The 15477-nt window shown below is 40.8% G+C and overlaps 1 protein-coding gene across 1 annotated transcript in view; it reads right to left on the bottom strand.

Moving 5' to 3' along the window:
- The window catches only part of myo10 (myosin X), a 128416-nt gene that overhangs the window by 27896 nt on the left and 85043 nt on the right, over positions 1–15477 (bottom strand). The window contains exons 11-19 of the mRNA XM_031735163.2: positions 15191–15309; positions 11600–11746; positions 11126–11226; positions 10258–10324; positions 9804–9896; positions 8852–8920; positions 8590–8672; positions 7460–7568; positions 5925–6005 (exon numbers count right to left, since the gene is read on the bottom strand). Coding sequence (XP_031591023.1) covers positions 5925–6005; positions 7460–7568; positions 8590–8672; positions 8852–8920; positions 9804–9896; positions 10258–10324; positions 11126–11226; positions 11600–11746; positions 15191–15309 — 869 coding nt within the window. The remainder of the gene's footprint in view (positions 1–5924; positions 6006–7459; positions 7569–8589; positions 8673–8851; positions 8921–9803; positions 9897–10257; positions 10325–11125; positions 11227–11599; positions 11747–15190; positions 15310–15477) is intronic.

Genomic DNA, 15477 nt, shown 5'->3' on the forward strand with positions numbered 1-15477 from the left:
TGTGTGTGTGTGTGTGTGTGTGTGTGTGTGTGTGTGCGCGCGTGTGTGTGAAGGGGAGAGAGTGAGGGAGCGAGAGCAGGCTGTTTACTTTCAAACAGGGAGGTGACTTTTGTGTCCGCTCAGTGCTGAGATGCTGCCTCAGACTGGATCCTTGGTACAACAGAGGACCCAAAGGCACTGCAGTATTTCAGTTATGATAAACTTCACATCAAATCATGTTGTGTTTCTAATTTCTGCTCTTCTCATCACACACTCCACACTGTAACTTTGTAACAAAGCGTGATAAATGTTCCTTCGAGTGTTTATTCATTTCCTTTAAGCTGGAATGGTTCAGTTGTTTAATTACCTTCATTTTTCAGACCCAGAAGTTGCCACTTAAGTGAAGCCCATTAGAGGCCTACACACATTCTACAACTCCAAATCTAGGAGTAACAATTTTTTCCTCTGGCATAAATGGAAACATGGCAAAAAGAGAAGCTTTTTTCTCTTCATTATCCCTCCATTAACCAAACCAAACCTTATTACTGCTTTGCCCTCAAACATTAATTATAATAATCATCACGTACTCACAACGCAAAGACTTGCAGGCTTTTCTGTCAACTCGGGGTCTTTAAGCCTTCAAGCCCAATTAATGACATGACAAACAGGAAACAGAGCAGCGGTGTGTTCATCCAGTGCATCTCTTTATGAAAATACAGAAGATTAACACCTTTTCTTTTTGGATACCCATTTTTCTACAGCACGGAAACACTAAATGCCACAGACTGTGGTTTAGATTGATTACTACCAGTAATTACAAAGATGTTCAATATACACGTATACATACAGGAGTGTGTGGAATGAAATTCGTCAGAGGGACAAAGAAACACGCGATGTGCGGTCAATACAGGTCAGGCTTGATGAAAACAAGAACTAAAATCAATAGATTGTGATCAGCTTCAACTATTATTACTGTCACTGTCACAGAGAGTGCAGACACACAGAGAGGGGCGGGGATGCTGTGGTGACGGTCGACTGCATTTGATGAGTGAGGATGATGAGGGTGACAGCTTTTTATGAATTTGAGGTGATGCAGCTCACAGACAAAAATGGAATATGTCCGTGAAAGCTGGAATTTGAACACGATCCTTTTATCCAACAGAAATCCTTCTGACTGTCATCTAACAGGCAGTGAGGATGTCACAAAATAGAAAGATAAAGGACCCCACCCACCAAAAATATGGCTGGTCTGGTGTATTCAGGGAAAACAAAACAGTTTATATGTTAGCTCTGCTGCGTGTGAATGCATTGCACTTTTAAATAAAATTCCTCTTCTGTGTCCATGTTTCAGGCTTTAACACTTTGAACAGGGTGATGTTGTGTTTTGCTGCACATTGAATTGAAGATCTGTTGCTTTGCATTACTTATGCTAGTTGCACTAAGATTGGGGGAAAGTCATCCAATTAAATTAAGTTTTCGCAGTTGCTAGTCTGTCCACCAGAAACAGCAACGCTGCCAAAGTCTTCAAACGGGTCATGCAGGGATGCAAATGTTACAATTTCTGTTTGAAAAAGGGAAGTAATGTTGACACGATATCTTCATTGGGGTCACACTTCCTCATTTTACTATAGATAACTTGTACATCTGCGTGCTGCGCCTGATCTGGACCACAGTCTGTGGTAGGCACGGTGCCAGTGTTTCCATTTAACATACTGGCCGTTGGGCTCAAACATACAGAGCATCAAGTGTTAAAGAACCTTAAGAGTGAGTCTATTTGAAAATGTCCAGCACATGCAAATGCATTTTACATGCTGATATCTCTCCTCGTTGTATTCAGAGCCAACGGTCCCTTCCATTATGCATTCAGTCTATATATTGATATTTCCACAGACTCCACTCACCATCTGCAGGAGTCCCATTGACCATGCAGGTCCTTTCAACAAACCATTACATCACTGCAGCCGAAAAAGCTCTTAGTTTACAGTTAGACTTACAGGAAGTTCCTGAAAATCTTCCTGAAAGTCCTAAATGTTGAAACAGGGAGGGGACGTTTTGGAGCAAGAGCATTTTATTTTTTAATTTTTTTTGTCGAATGAGGTTTTCACTTTCAGATGTTTGAGACTTTTACTGCTGCTCACATGAGCACACTCACTGCATCCCTCCACCTCTCCCCCACCACCCTCCCTCAGACACCTGCTCTGAGTCAAACGGGCAGATGACAGGGACGCCTCTCGAGGGCTTTTTAGGGGCCACGTGCCGTGGTGCTCTGACCCCTGTATCCCCCTGGGGAGCAGCTGATCCTCTCTCCAACTCGTGCCCCCACTACATTAAGCTCCACTCAGGAGTCATCACCCAGCCTTGTTTAACATTCGATCAGAAGAGGAGTCCAGACGCTCGTGTTTCGCCTCATAAAAACACGCCGGCTGTCCAGCTGGACTCGCAGCGGACAGTCAAGATACTCCGTCTGTGTTTCTTGCCGCTGCATCTTTGTGTATAATATAACCTTAAAAGCTTTTCATGAGAACATCGTGTAGTGTGTTTTTTTGGTATAAGCAACAAAGCGATCTGTGATTTGTTCATTTGTTTAACAGTATGGTCTTAAATTGGAGGGTTTTTCACTCGATGCTACAATTTTGGCCTGCTGTCTTCTATAACAAATATAATGTCTCTCAATATACAGTCAAAAAAGTACAACCTTACTGCTTCCATTAGTTTCCACGATCTTCTGAGCAAATTCATCACAAGCTTAGACTCTGCAAGCTTAGTGCGCAAAGATGGATCTGAACAGACCATAAAACCTCTGGAACAATTTTCTTCAGACAGATAAGACCAAGGTGAAGATGTTCGCCCTTCCATTACGCACAGTGGCACGTTCGGTGAAAACCAAACACTGCGTATCAGCACAAACTCTCACAGAGAGATCAGTCACAGCACAGACCTCAACCTGAGTGAAATACTGTGGTGCAGCCTGAGCTGTGCATGAATGAAAGCACAGAAGAAGAGTGGGCCAAAATTACTCCACAGTGATGTGAGAGACTGATAAAAGTCATATTGCTGCTTCAGGTGGTTTTACAAACTACTGAATGAAGAGGTGCGATTAGGTTTTTACTTCATGTCTCGGATTACGTTAAAAAAAGTTACAAATATTTAAACTGCAAAAAAAAAGTTAAAAATAACATTTTTATTTAGTTTATAGATTATAGGTTTTATTCTTGTTACACTCACTACAGTTCTCCAAGGAAAAAATAAAAATGCATCTTAACTTTCATGGCAGCAACCATCTCATATGTACTGCTGATGCACAAAGAACAGACAAAAACTCTTTGCACGCACACACACACACACACACACACACACACACACACACACACACACACACACACACACACACACACACACACACACACACACACACACACACACACACACACACACACACACACACACACACACACACACACACACACACACACACACAGAGAAACAGAAGCGCCCACTGTGTGTGTGTGAATCAGACGACTTCCAGAGACGACAGAGGCACTTTCATACACAGAACTGCTCACAGTGACGATGCAGATGCACCACATCTGCGTCACAAACCTCCGAGTGTCCACGTCCGACTTCGTCACAGCTTCCCAGCAGAGAAATAAAGGCTCAACAACATAAAGCAAATAGTTACAGTTTAAATACCACAGCTGTGCCATAAATCTCAGAACTGATATCAGTTGGATTTGTCAGCGGGAATAGATCCCGCTTCAGAAAACAGGGAGAATGTGTATGTGTGTGTTGATGCCTGGATCGACAAATTACACCACCTACGACTTCCCACAGATTTTCAACTTCCCTGAAAGTCTTTTCTTCTTTTTCAGTAAAAATCCAGTCATACCTCGACCATCTTTTAATGGTTTCCTGACCTTTCAACTCTGTGAAAGTCTTACCAACAGACTTTTACTTTCTTCCACTTCTATTTTTTTCCATTTTCTTTTAAAAGTGATTGTAAGATAATGATGAAGAAAGACAAAGTGTGGCTGAGAAGCAGAGTCTTTCTTATATTTAAGGACGTTTTTGGTTTTTTTAGACTAATAGTCAAACCGATATTTAGAGATATCTCTGAAAGCTTTAATGAACAGCAAAATAAGAGCACTTATAGTATAAAGAATTCTTATTAAATTAAAAACATAATATATAATACTGTAAAATGTTACACTTTCCTCATAAATGAACTAAAACCAGTTTAAAATGCTTATGATCTCACAGTATCACTGGTGACCTTGTGGTTAGAGAAAATAAAGTTAATTAACATAACAATTAACTTTTGCCAGACAGTCGATGAGCAGAGGGAAATTATCGGGCAGCACATGATCACTGGCATCAACAATCAATCAGAGTATTTCAAATTCAGCTTGACGCATTCAGCACTTGCAGTGACGTTAAAGAGGCAGCGAGGCATCCAGACAAATATTGATGATACCCGTCAATACACGAGCACCCTGGGAAATTTGGCCAATTTCAAACCGTTTTCTATAAACCACAGCCTGCAGATAAACATGCAGCAGGTAGGAGCTAGAAAGAAATACACCACAAAAAGGTGGAATAAAAGAGGCAGCTGCTGAGAGTATGTGTGAGAAAACTGACAACCAAGCAAACAAAACGACAATCCAATGTCATGCTCCATTTTCAGGTTCCAGCTTCAGCTCAGCTCCGTTTCTGAAAAGCTGAGGGCTTCTCTGCTGCACTAAACAAGTATCTACGACTATACTGGTTCATTTTGACTGATTCGTATTTTAAAGCAAGCCAGTCATTTAATATTACATAACCACACTGTTTTAGAGCTATGTAGTTACAAACGCTGAACCAAAACTGTATAAAAATACATTATACCTTTGTTGTGGCTCATTATTAATTCTCACTGAGCACAAAAATAAACAAAAAAACAAAAAAGCTGACAATGTAAAATAAAATCTGTTGAGACAGCTGCTGGAAAACACAGGTTAAAAGTAGTTATACACAAACAAAATAGTTCCCTCTTTCTTCTTCAGCTCTTTGATCCATTTACAAAACCAGTAAAAGTTAGATTAGCCACATATCTTTCTGTTCAGACTCTAAGATAGTCTTGATTATGTTGGCTAATTAGCTTTTATAAGGACGTACAATTTTAGTGGAAGTCAGATGATGGAAAATCACCAAAAAATCTGTTTTAATAAGATAAACATAAGATCACAGAAATATATGCTTCAAGCTAGGACATGAAAACAGACTTTTATATGTATTCATATTCAAACGTTTTACATCCAAGATTGCTTCTTGGTTGTTAGCCAGCAAGCTGTAACTTAGGTAAGGTGCATTAACCTGGTGATGGTTAGCTCAGAGCATAATGGAGAGTTTGGATTCATGGTTATTATCTGGAATAGGGCACCTCAGGATTCCTAATGGTATCACATGCCATACTGATGCTGAATCTATCTTTGTCACAACTTCAACCCTATTCGTGTTTGACCACATGGATTATTGTATTTTCTATTGTGTTGTTTTCTACTTCCTCCAATCCTTATAACAAAGAAACCGAAAGCCAAATGTTATCATGCAAAGAATTTGAAAATATTTCATAAGAACAACTCAAATCACTCATTTAACATTATTAAATACAATATGCAGCAGATTTGGTTGATCCTTAGTTTGCAGAGATACTTAATCCCACCAGTCCCAGTATATCATTTGTGTACATTAACCCTGCATTCTCTACTTCTCCTGCCTGTTGCTAAGCAACCGAAGGTGAAAGGTCACCAGAAGGGCCATACACTGTTCATTCCTGTCTGCGGCTCGTTGGTGGGGGGAGGATTGTTTGATTATTAAATGACAATCCCACACAGACTTCCCCACAGCCCAACATCTAGATGTGCTAATGTGTGCTCGAGGCAAAGCTGTGTGTGTTCGTGAGCACTCACCTTGTGTGTATTTGGTTTGATGCATCGGATAAAATATGGGTTGGAAGTGCTGAGCGTGGCCATCAAGGAGTGCAAAGAGTCCTGTAAGAAAATAAATGGGTGTAAACACTTTAGTTACGGCCACCATTACAGCCGTCTACTACAGCTAACACTTTTTACTGCAACAACTGCTAATTCTTTATGACCTGTATCCACCATAGATACTACTGCAACTGCTTAGGCGAGCATTATTCTCTCTTGCAGTTGAGCACACAGAGAGCATCAGACACTATAGACAGAGCTGTTCCTATTCCACTATTTTCCAGCCTGCTTTGAGGATGCAGGCACAGTTGGTATCCTTACTGAGTGCGCTCCACAACAAGCAGGGTACATGAATACAGGACGAAGCTCTGCATTCGCCGTCTGATGATGAAATTTATGTCACTTTGACCTTTTTTTAACTTGTAATCTTTACAAACATTTACAACACGTCCAGTACTAAAGGTGTGGGAACATGTGCAGAAACTACTGTGACATCCAACAGAAGCACTCAGAGATAACGACTCTTTACACATTTCATTCAATCCTTATAGTATTATTGCAACTTGTACAACATTGCTGCTACAACCACTGTTTCTGTTACTATGTCAGCTCAAACTTTTATTATAACAACTACTGATGCTGTAATAACCACAGACTGTATATGAAAATTAAATGCAATTTCCTGGTCTGTAAAGAGAAGCCTATGAGAAAGTACCTCAAACATGCATTCTTTCCAATGGCCAGCAGGGGGAGACTCTTTGGCTGCAAAAATAAATCTTTGTATAGAATTCTATGCAAAAATGACCCTACTTTTAAACTGATTTATTACACCTTTAAATGATTTCCTGATGAGTCTATTATCTCAATCTGTAGTTTGAAGTCTTACTCACTACAGCACAATGTTCATTTTGTTACTGATGGGCCCACTCAGAGTAAAGCTCATGATGAAGCAGTATATGCTACCATATGAGCGCATGTGGTGTCAGTTTCTCAGTCAGATCACAAAACATCATGACAGCATCACTTTAAGAGACTTAGAGACAACTTTGCTATACAATGGTGACCTCATAGCGTCTCCTTCTTTTAATCCATCTTTTAATTACTATCGCAACCATTATTTCTCCAAGTCACATGTTTTTCTTTATCTGGAAAAACTACTTTACTCAAGCGCTCTCTATTACTTTCAAAGTAGTCGCTGCTGCTACCATAGCAACTGCACATTATTGAATAGGTGGTAGTTAACAATTGTTTCTGCTGTTGCTCCTAATGCAATTCTTCCTATTATCACTCTTTCTTTTACAGCCTCTCTTACTAAAATTTGTGCCACTGTAGCAAAACTCCCACTGCTGCTAATAAATAGCTTTTGGTGATTTCTACACACCTGTGCAACTTTCCCAAATACAGATCAATCGGCAAACTTCGCTGTGTCTGAACCGCCAGCTGCAGCATTCAGCACTGCTAGAGGACGATTCAGGAAGACTTTAAAGTAAACACACTGTTTATTTGTGACTTACCTTAAACTGGGTGCTGACTGTGGGCCTTCTGTGCTTGATGCTGCTCTTCAGAGTGTCCTGTTTGTTCCGGCTCAGGACGTGTTCAAACAGATCGTAGACAAAGTCCAACCTGACAAACAGAAGCAAATACTTGGAATTAGTGTGATGTGAAATTCGCAGTGCAAATACAAAAATGAAATAAACTGACAATCGTGTTGTTACGTAAAAGTCAAATTTAATACTGTTGTGACCAGATGACCCTGTTTATGTGGGACTGAATAGCATTTTTATAGCTTCGCCTCCGTCCCACATTTTTAGACAATGTTCCACATTTTAAGTGGTTCTGCAGAACAAGTGCTTTTCTAAAGTTTAGCTTTTTCCCAGTGTATATGAAAGGAAGGGTTTTTATTCTAGTCAGAAGAAGTTCAGCCTGTCTAATGCCAGGCACATCAGGAAAAAACTAATCACCAAAAAGTCTCTAGCTTTACAGATTTTGTTGAATATGATGGGAAATGAAGCAGCTGTTTATTCTGAGAAATAAAGTTTTTGCCCTTTTTGCTAGAGTTATTTTTCAATTTCACACGGGGGGAAATATGTTACAGTATATCTGCTTAACATGTCAGATGTGGCTCAAAAATGTAATTTAATCTCTGAATACATCCAAACTGAAACCCTAAAATCAGACAGAAGCTGATATAACAGTGAAATTAAACTTGGACATTCAGACTACCTCTCTGCATTGTTGACATGTCTCACTGTGTCCCACACAAACAGTGTTTGCCCCACATTTAGGTGGGATGGTCACCCTAGTTAATACTTACAGCACCAGCCCCTCTTATTTAGGTGACAACAAAGTGAAGGTTACATAAAAGTCAGTTCTGATCAAATTTTTGTCCAATTTCTAGTTTTCAGTTTTTGATTATTGGTGTGAAAAAAAAACATGTTTTTAACTGATGGAAACAGTAGAGGCCACATAGAGGCGCTGTGCACAAGCATCTATACACATGCCTACGCAGCTTAAACCTTTATTGGGTTAGGAAAATGCTTTTGAGTCTGATTTCCTTTTGAAAGATAATTTAATTACAACCTTATTTTAATAAATAAATGTGTGATCCAACAATAGAAATGCAAAAATGCAAAGCAGGGCCTACCTGCTCTCCCTCAGCATGTTCAGGATGTCGTCTCTGAAGGTGTCTCTGTTCTTCTCCAGCATCCCCCTCACGTCATACACCACCTGTGCCAAGCCACAATAGTGCGTCAGAGAGAGGCTTTCACTGGAGCAAATAAAAAGCCGAATAGCACCTGGACATGTGATTTGCTTTGGGGCTTTTTACTTTAAATCAATGTGCTCCATTAAAACTACAAAAACACAACAATAAAAAAAATAAACACAAACTGATATTATGGTCTCACCTCTCCTGCATAGTGTTTGACTCCAAAGTAGTGCACAGCAACACGTGGCTTCACATAGAAAGGGTTTTTCTGTAGGAGAAAGCATGCTTTATGACTGAGGTCACACCTGCATAAAACTGAGGGAAATATTTGTTCCTAATGCTAAAAATTACCAGTCAAGTCCCACCGTTGCTTTTTGAGTCTCCACTTAACACTCTTCTCTCTGGTTTTAATATATCTAAGAGTCATTTACTGGCTCTGAATCCTCTATAACAAGGCTGTAAAGCTGCACTAAAAGCACTGCCAAGAAAATATTTAGCAACATTAAAAAAGAGCTCCCACTCACTCAAAGTATTGCTCCTCTTTACTACTTGCAATGACATCAGTGTTGAGTCAAATCAAATCAAGCTGCTTGCTCCACAGCCAAATGCCAAGAAATGAGCAGCGCTATTTGCTCAAAGCGATCGATATCCTCTCAGCAACAGAAGCTGAAACATTAGACATGAAGCTGCACCACAGCATGTAACGCGACACACCGGGAAGTTCCCAGTTTACCAGTTATTTATCAGATGGAAACGGAGAAAGTAGATGTGAAGTTGAGTGAAATTTGAGGCACTGATCGAAATTCATTTGAACATTATCGCAGAAGTCTGAGGAATATTTAAAATTGGGTTTCACCCCACCATAAAGGAGTCTGGGTTTATTAATTAACTGTAGTGCTAACTAGGTATTAGTAGTATTAAGACATGCATTTAAAAAACTAAGATCCCTCACAAGTGAAAATGAAAACAGCAAACTTTTTAAGACTAAGGACAGGTGCGACCACTTTTATAGACCTTATATTCTTAAAGCAATGTTAAAAAAAAAAAGAGGGAAATAGATACACGTGTGGGACTGAACTCAAGCCTGTTTTCCAACAGTTAAAAGGAGAAGCTTAAGCTGCCAAAGTGAATCAAAGTAAAGCGCGACATACTGAGTGCTGGCTGTGGAGTTTCTCCAGCAAGGTGTCGTCTGTGGCTTTGGGGAAGTGACTCTCCTCATTCATCAGTGCCAGAAGACCCAGTTTCTATGGAAACACAGATTTAATTACCATCAGCAGTCATCACCATGATTTATATCATCATCTTAAATGTCTCTACACTCACCACCTTTGTGCTCTTCTTGTTCATGTCTTGTCTACTCTGATCTCATCACTGCCTTTTTTCTTGCTTTTGTAAAATAGTATCAGTCTACCACTAAATTAATAATATAACCACCACGCAAGCAAAATAACCGCTGCCTCAATGAGGTCAAATCAATAACTAATATTACCTGCAACTGCACTTTTTGGAAATATTTGTTTGCACAGGATCGTGGAAACACTTCTTTTAATCACTGACACAACAATATTTGACCGCCACCTCCCAAATTTTGAATCATCTGCATACCTTCTCAATCAAATCCAAACATTCTCCATTATCCATCCAGTCGATGTCAACCCAAACCAGGCCTTCTCTGCAAGAAGCAGCAGGAAAAACAAATAAAAGGATTTAGTAGAGCGAATTAATAATGGACACATTTAAAGGCGGGGATGAAAGTACATCTGGTGTTATGAGTCATTCTAGTCTTTCATTGGGCGTCTGCCAATGTCACCTGCACCAGCATGTTTTCATCCCTTCTTCTCATAGAGATGCTTCACATAATAGCACAAAGCACAGATTGGTGGAGATCCAACTTAGTTTTTAATTTCATAAGATGAGATTTTTTTCTTTAGGACAAATCTTTGTTCTTTTTTTTTTTAAAGAGCATCATGGTTCACTGTGCTGCTCTGGGTTACTCCCAATAAAACAAACCCTCAAGACAAACTTGAACAGATACAAACCATGGATAAATGGAGGTGCTGGGAGATTATGCTGATTTCCCTCAAGCTATTGATCCCATCAACCCACTTTTCTTTAAAATGAGTGGATATTAAAATATGTTTTGTTCAGTATATGTAAATTATTTGGCAGCATACAAACTGCAAAGATTTTCTGTGATAGTTTCTAGTCTCAAAATCTGTTCTGTAATATGTGTCGATCATTTGTTTAACTGGATAATGTCAAAATAAAGAGTCTAAAATATTAATGTGATACATTAATATCAATTAATGTATTAAAACATAACATAACTATCAAAGAGTTGACCTGGACGGCCTGAAAACTTTACAGTTGTCTTCTTTTGAAAGCAGTCTTAACAAACAGCAAAGTAACACTAGATCACAGACTTTTGGTGCAAAACAAATCGATGCATCACGAACAAACAACCTCCACCTACTTATTGTATTCAAGTTGCTCCAGGGAGAAAATGTGCTTGTTAAAATATTCCTGAAGCTTCTCATTTGCATAGTTGATGTTGAACTGCTCAAAGCGGTTGACCTGTGGGAAAATCAGGCGTTTATCAGACATAGAAAACAAAGACGAAGACTTAATGAACTGGAAAACGAGGAATCCCTGAGGGTTATTTACCGATTTCTTGATTAAAAACAAAGTATGATCAAAATTCTTGGGGAGGGGAAATATACAGTTTTACTGCTGAGTTTATTTGAATGTGCTTGAGCAATTGATTGAAATGTAATTGAACTCAGTTACATTTAATAAACTTTATTTGTCCCAGAGGGAATATTACATTCTCATGTCATAGTGGACTCACAGACTGCTGACCCGAGGGTTTTTCCTGAGTTAACCCTTTGGACCACATCTACTTGGTCATTATATTGACAAATTTAAGGGGGAATTTTACTAAACATACCTCAAAGTTCTCAAATCCAAAGATGTCCAGGATGCTGACTGACTTGAAGTCTTCTTTGCCCTTGATGCGAGTGTTGAGTTTGCGAATGATCCAGTTGAAACACTGAGAATAAAGTGCCATGGCCATGGAGTCTCGAGAGTCCACCGCCTGCAGAGGACAAACACTGTTGGTGTTCAGCTGAAGTCTTTAATTAGTGGCTTGAAAGTTATTGGAAGGTCATGAGCTAATAAACTGAAACTACCTGGAAAATTACCATCATCCTCATTTTCTGATTTTATCTCTTATTCTAATTTCTTATTGATTCACTTAATATTTTTACTATAAACACTGCCACAACTCGTCAATAATCAATATGTTAAGTGACAGAAATGTATCTTCATGAAAAGTGAGAATAATCCATTATACTAAATATTTTCTTGGTTTCCTGTTTAGATGACTGAAGCGATCATTTTTAGATAACGTCATTAGCAATACAGACAAGAAACTGGGTACAGAGAAAAAAAGTGTTTTAGATGTAAAGAAAACTGTAAGACAGAGAGGTGTTAAACTGTGGAGGTAACCATAACCAGGAGGATACACAGTCCTCATCCTCCATGTTAACATATTCAGAGAAACATAAGAGCAACAAAACTGTCAGGTCCCAGTAACATTTACTTTACCTCCACTACTGAATTAGTGAAAAAAGGCACAAACAACCTGCTTTTGACTCAAACCCAGCCCCCTACAGACTGATGAACTAAGGAAATAAGTTCAGGGTCTGACACCCCCCCCCCCCGAAGGCCTCAGTCATCACAAAGCAATAACAGCAGAGAATAGCCGGAAAGCTCGAACACTGTTTGGGTTTTGGGTGTGTTTTGTTTTGCCTTCACTTTATACAGCCGGAACCTGCTTCAGGCTAAAATTAGTGAAGAATTGTTCTCTGTGAGGTTGAAGGTTTAAATTAATAACCCAGCAAGACTTCATGTGGAGATGCATTATGGGATGGATGCAGTAGATAGTATGACTACTTAAGATGTGAAAGTCAGGATATTTTTGATCTCTGTTGCACACATTTATCTAGTGTTTATAATATGTAGATTTTGTAAGTCATCCACCTGATTCCATGAATATTATTAAGCTGATGAAGTATTCTTTTAACCAATAATAGAATAGAATAGAATGCCTTTATTGTCACTATACAGTTGTACAATGAGACACAGAGCATCTCCTACTCAGTGCAAACATGCTGGGGGTACAGTTCTGCAGCGCTATATACATATGGGCAGTATTAACAGAGGGAAAAACATATATATATATATATATAAAATGTACAAATATACAAGCCGGTTTTAAAAAAAGTAATATGTAATAAATAGTGTTGTGTATATACAGTTGGGTTATTGCACAGTGGTGGTCCATAGAGGAAGTGGGAAGAAAAAAAAAATTGGGGGGGGGGGGGGGCTGTGTTATTGGTGCATGTGTGAGTTCAGGGTGGTTATGGCTTTGGGGAAGAAACTGTTTTTGATGATGTTTGCTGCTCTGCTGAGGCAGCGGGAGGAATAAATGTCCATCAGGGAGGGGAGAGGGCAGCCGATGATCTTTTGTGCTGTCTTGACTACACTCTGAAGCCTCACTCTATCCGCCTTGGTGCAGCTGCCGTACCATACCGTGATGCAGTAGGTTAGCAGGCTCTCAATGGACGAGCGGTAGAAGGTCAGCAGCAGGTTGGAGTTCAGCTTGTACTTCCTGAGGACTCTCAGGAAGTGCAGCCGCTGTTGGGCCTTCTTGACGACCGCTGAGATGTTGTCTGTCCAGGAGATGTCAGCAGAGATGAGGACACCAAGGAACCGGAAGGTGTGGACCCTCTCCACACACTCCCCGTTGATGTAAAGGGGGGCCAAGTCAGTGCTGTGTCTCCTGAAGTCAACAATGAGCTCTTTGGTTTTCTTAGTGTTCAGTGCCAGGTTGTTTTCTGAACACCAGGCTGCCAGCTTCAGGACTTCCTCTCTGTAGTCTGCCTCGTCTCCCTTTGAGATGAGTCCGACTACCGTGGTGTCATCAGCAAACTTGATGATGAGAGTGTTGTTGTGGGTCGAACTGCAGTCGTGGGTGTAGAGAGAATACAGGAGGGGGCTCAGCACACAGCCCTGTGGGGAGCCGGTGCTCAGTGTGCGAGTGGAGGAGAGATGAGGGCCGAGTCTCACAGTCTGGGGCCGGTTTGTGAGGAAATCCTTTATCCAGGCACATGTGAGAGGAGGGAGGCCAAGAGTGTCCAGTTTGGTGATGAGGATGTCCGGGATGATTGTATTAAAGGCTGAGCTGTAGTCCACGAAGAGCATTCGGACGTAGCTCTGCCGCTGCTCTAGGTGACTCAGCACAGCGTGGAGGGCTGTGGCGATGGCGTCTTCTGTGGATCTGTTTGCACGGTATGCAAACTGGTGGGGGTCAAATTCTGGGGGGAGGTAATCCTTGATGTGCTGAAGGACTAGTCTCTCAAAGCATTTCATGATTACCGGTGTGAGGGCCACAGGGCAGTAATCATTCAGGCTGGAGATGGGAGACTTCTTCGGCACTGGGATGATTGTGGCTGATTTTAGACAGGATGGGATGGCTGCCTGATCCAGTGAGAGGTTGAAGAGTCTGGTGAAGATGAGGGTGAGCTGGTGTGCGCATGCTCTTAGTACCTTGCCAGGTACTCCGTCTGGACCGGCCGCCTTCCTGGGGTTCACTGCTAGGAGCACACGTCTGACATCGTGCTCCGTTACAGTGAGTGGAGCGGTGCAGGAACCAGGTGAGGATGAGGATGAGGATGGGAGCAGGGCTGAGGCAGATGAGTGCTGCTGCTGTGGTGTTTCAAAGTGGGCGAAGAAGCTGTTTATTTCCTCTGCCAGCTGCACACTCAGGTTTTCTGTTTTCGCAGTGCTGCCTCTGTGGTTGATGATGTCTTGCATTCCCTGCCACACCTCCCGTGTGTTGTTGCTGGACAGGTGGGACTCGATATTTCTTTTGTGGTCTGACTTGGCTTTTTTAATCCCCCTTTTCAGGTCAGCTCGAGCAGCCCTGTACAGAGCTCTGTCACCTGACCTGAAGGCGGCATCGCGGGCTTTGAGGAGTGAGCGGACCTCGCTGGTCATCCAGGGTTTTTGGTTTGGGAAAACCCGAATGCTTTTGTCCACTGTCACATTTGCAGTACAGAACTTGATGTAGTCCAGTACTGATCCTGTGAAAGTTTCTAGGTCCTGGTGTTATAATAATAATAAGAACTGGTCCTATTGCATTTGTCACCAAGAAGCCAGTTTTTCCTGAACAAACATTCTAACTAAACTTCTTCTTGTATTTCGCTGACAAACACTGAATGGTTAATTAATGATGTTAACAGTGTTTTTTAGACCAGTCATTTTCCTTGAGTCATGGGGTACGCGTTACGTTTTTCCTTCCATCTCATATTTATCACCTTTACTGCTAATCCTGGTTTGTATCAGTGTACTCATGGCTGTGGCAAAGTGTTGATGTTTAGAGGCCCACATTTAAACAATAAAGGATCATTATTATCAAAACATAACTGTTATTTTTATCCCAGCTTTGATCTGAGGTGTTTAAAGTACAACTGACCTGTTCCACAGTTAGTGGTGTGGAGATCTCCTCGCCTCTGAGGATCATGGACCGGTGCGTCAGGACCTCGGCAACCTGATCCGAGTTCAGCCCCAAGAGTTCAGATGTCCAGCTGAGCGCTGCCAACAAATGAAACACACACCGTTAACAACTTTGGACGTAAAATGTCATTTTAAGTCTAGGAAACCAGACTTTACACATCATGTTTATTAAATTGGTCCTCATTCACACCATGATCACTGTCGTCACCATCCTTTCCATTTGGCTTTTGACCTTTAAATGCATTA

This window comes from Oreochromis aureus, linkage group 18 (genome assembly GCF_013358895.1).
Source record: "Oreochromis aureus strain Israel breed Guangdong linkage group 18, ZZ_aureus, whole genome shotgun sequence".
NCBI classification, from domain to species: Eukaryota; Metazoa; Chordata; class Actinopteri; order Cichliformes; family Cichlidae; genus Oreochromis; species Oreochromis aureus.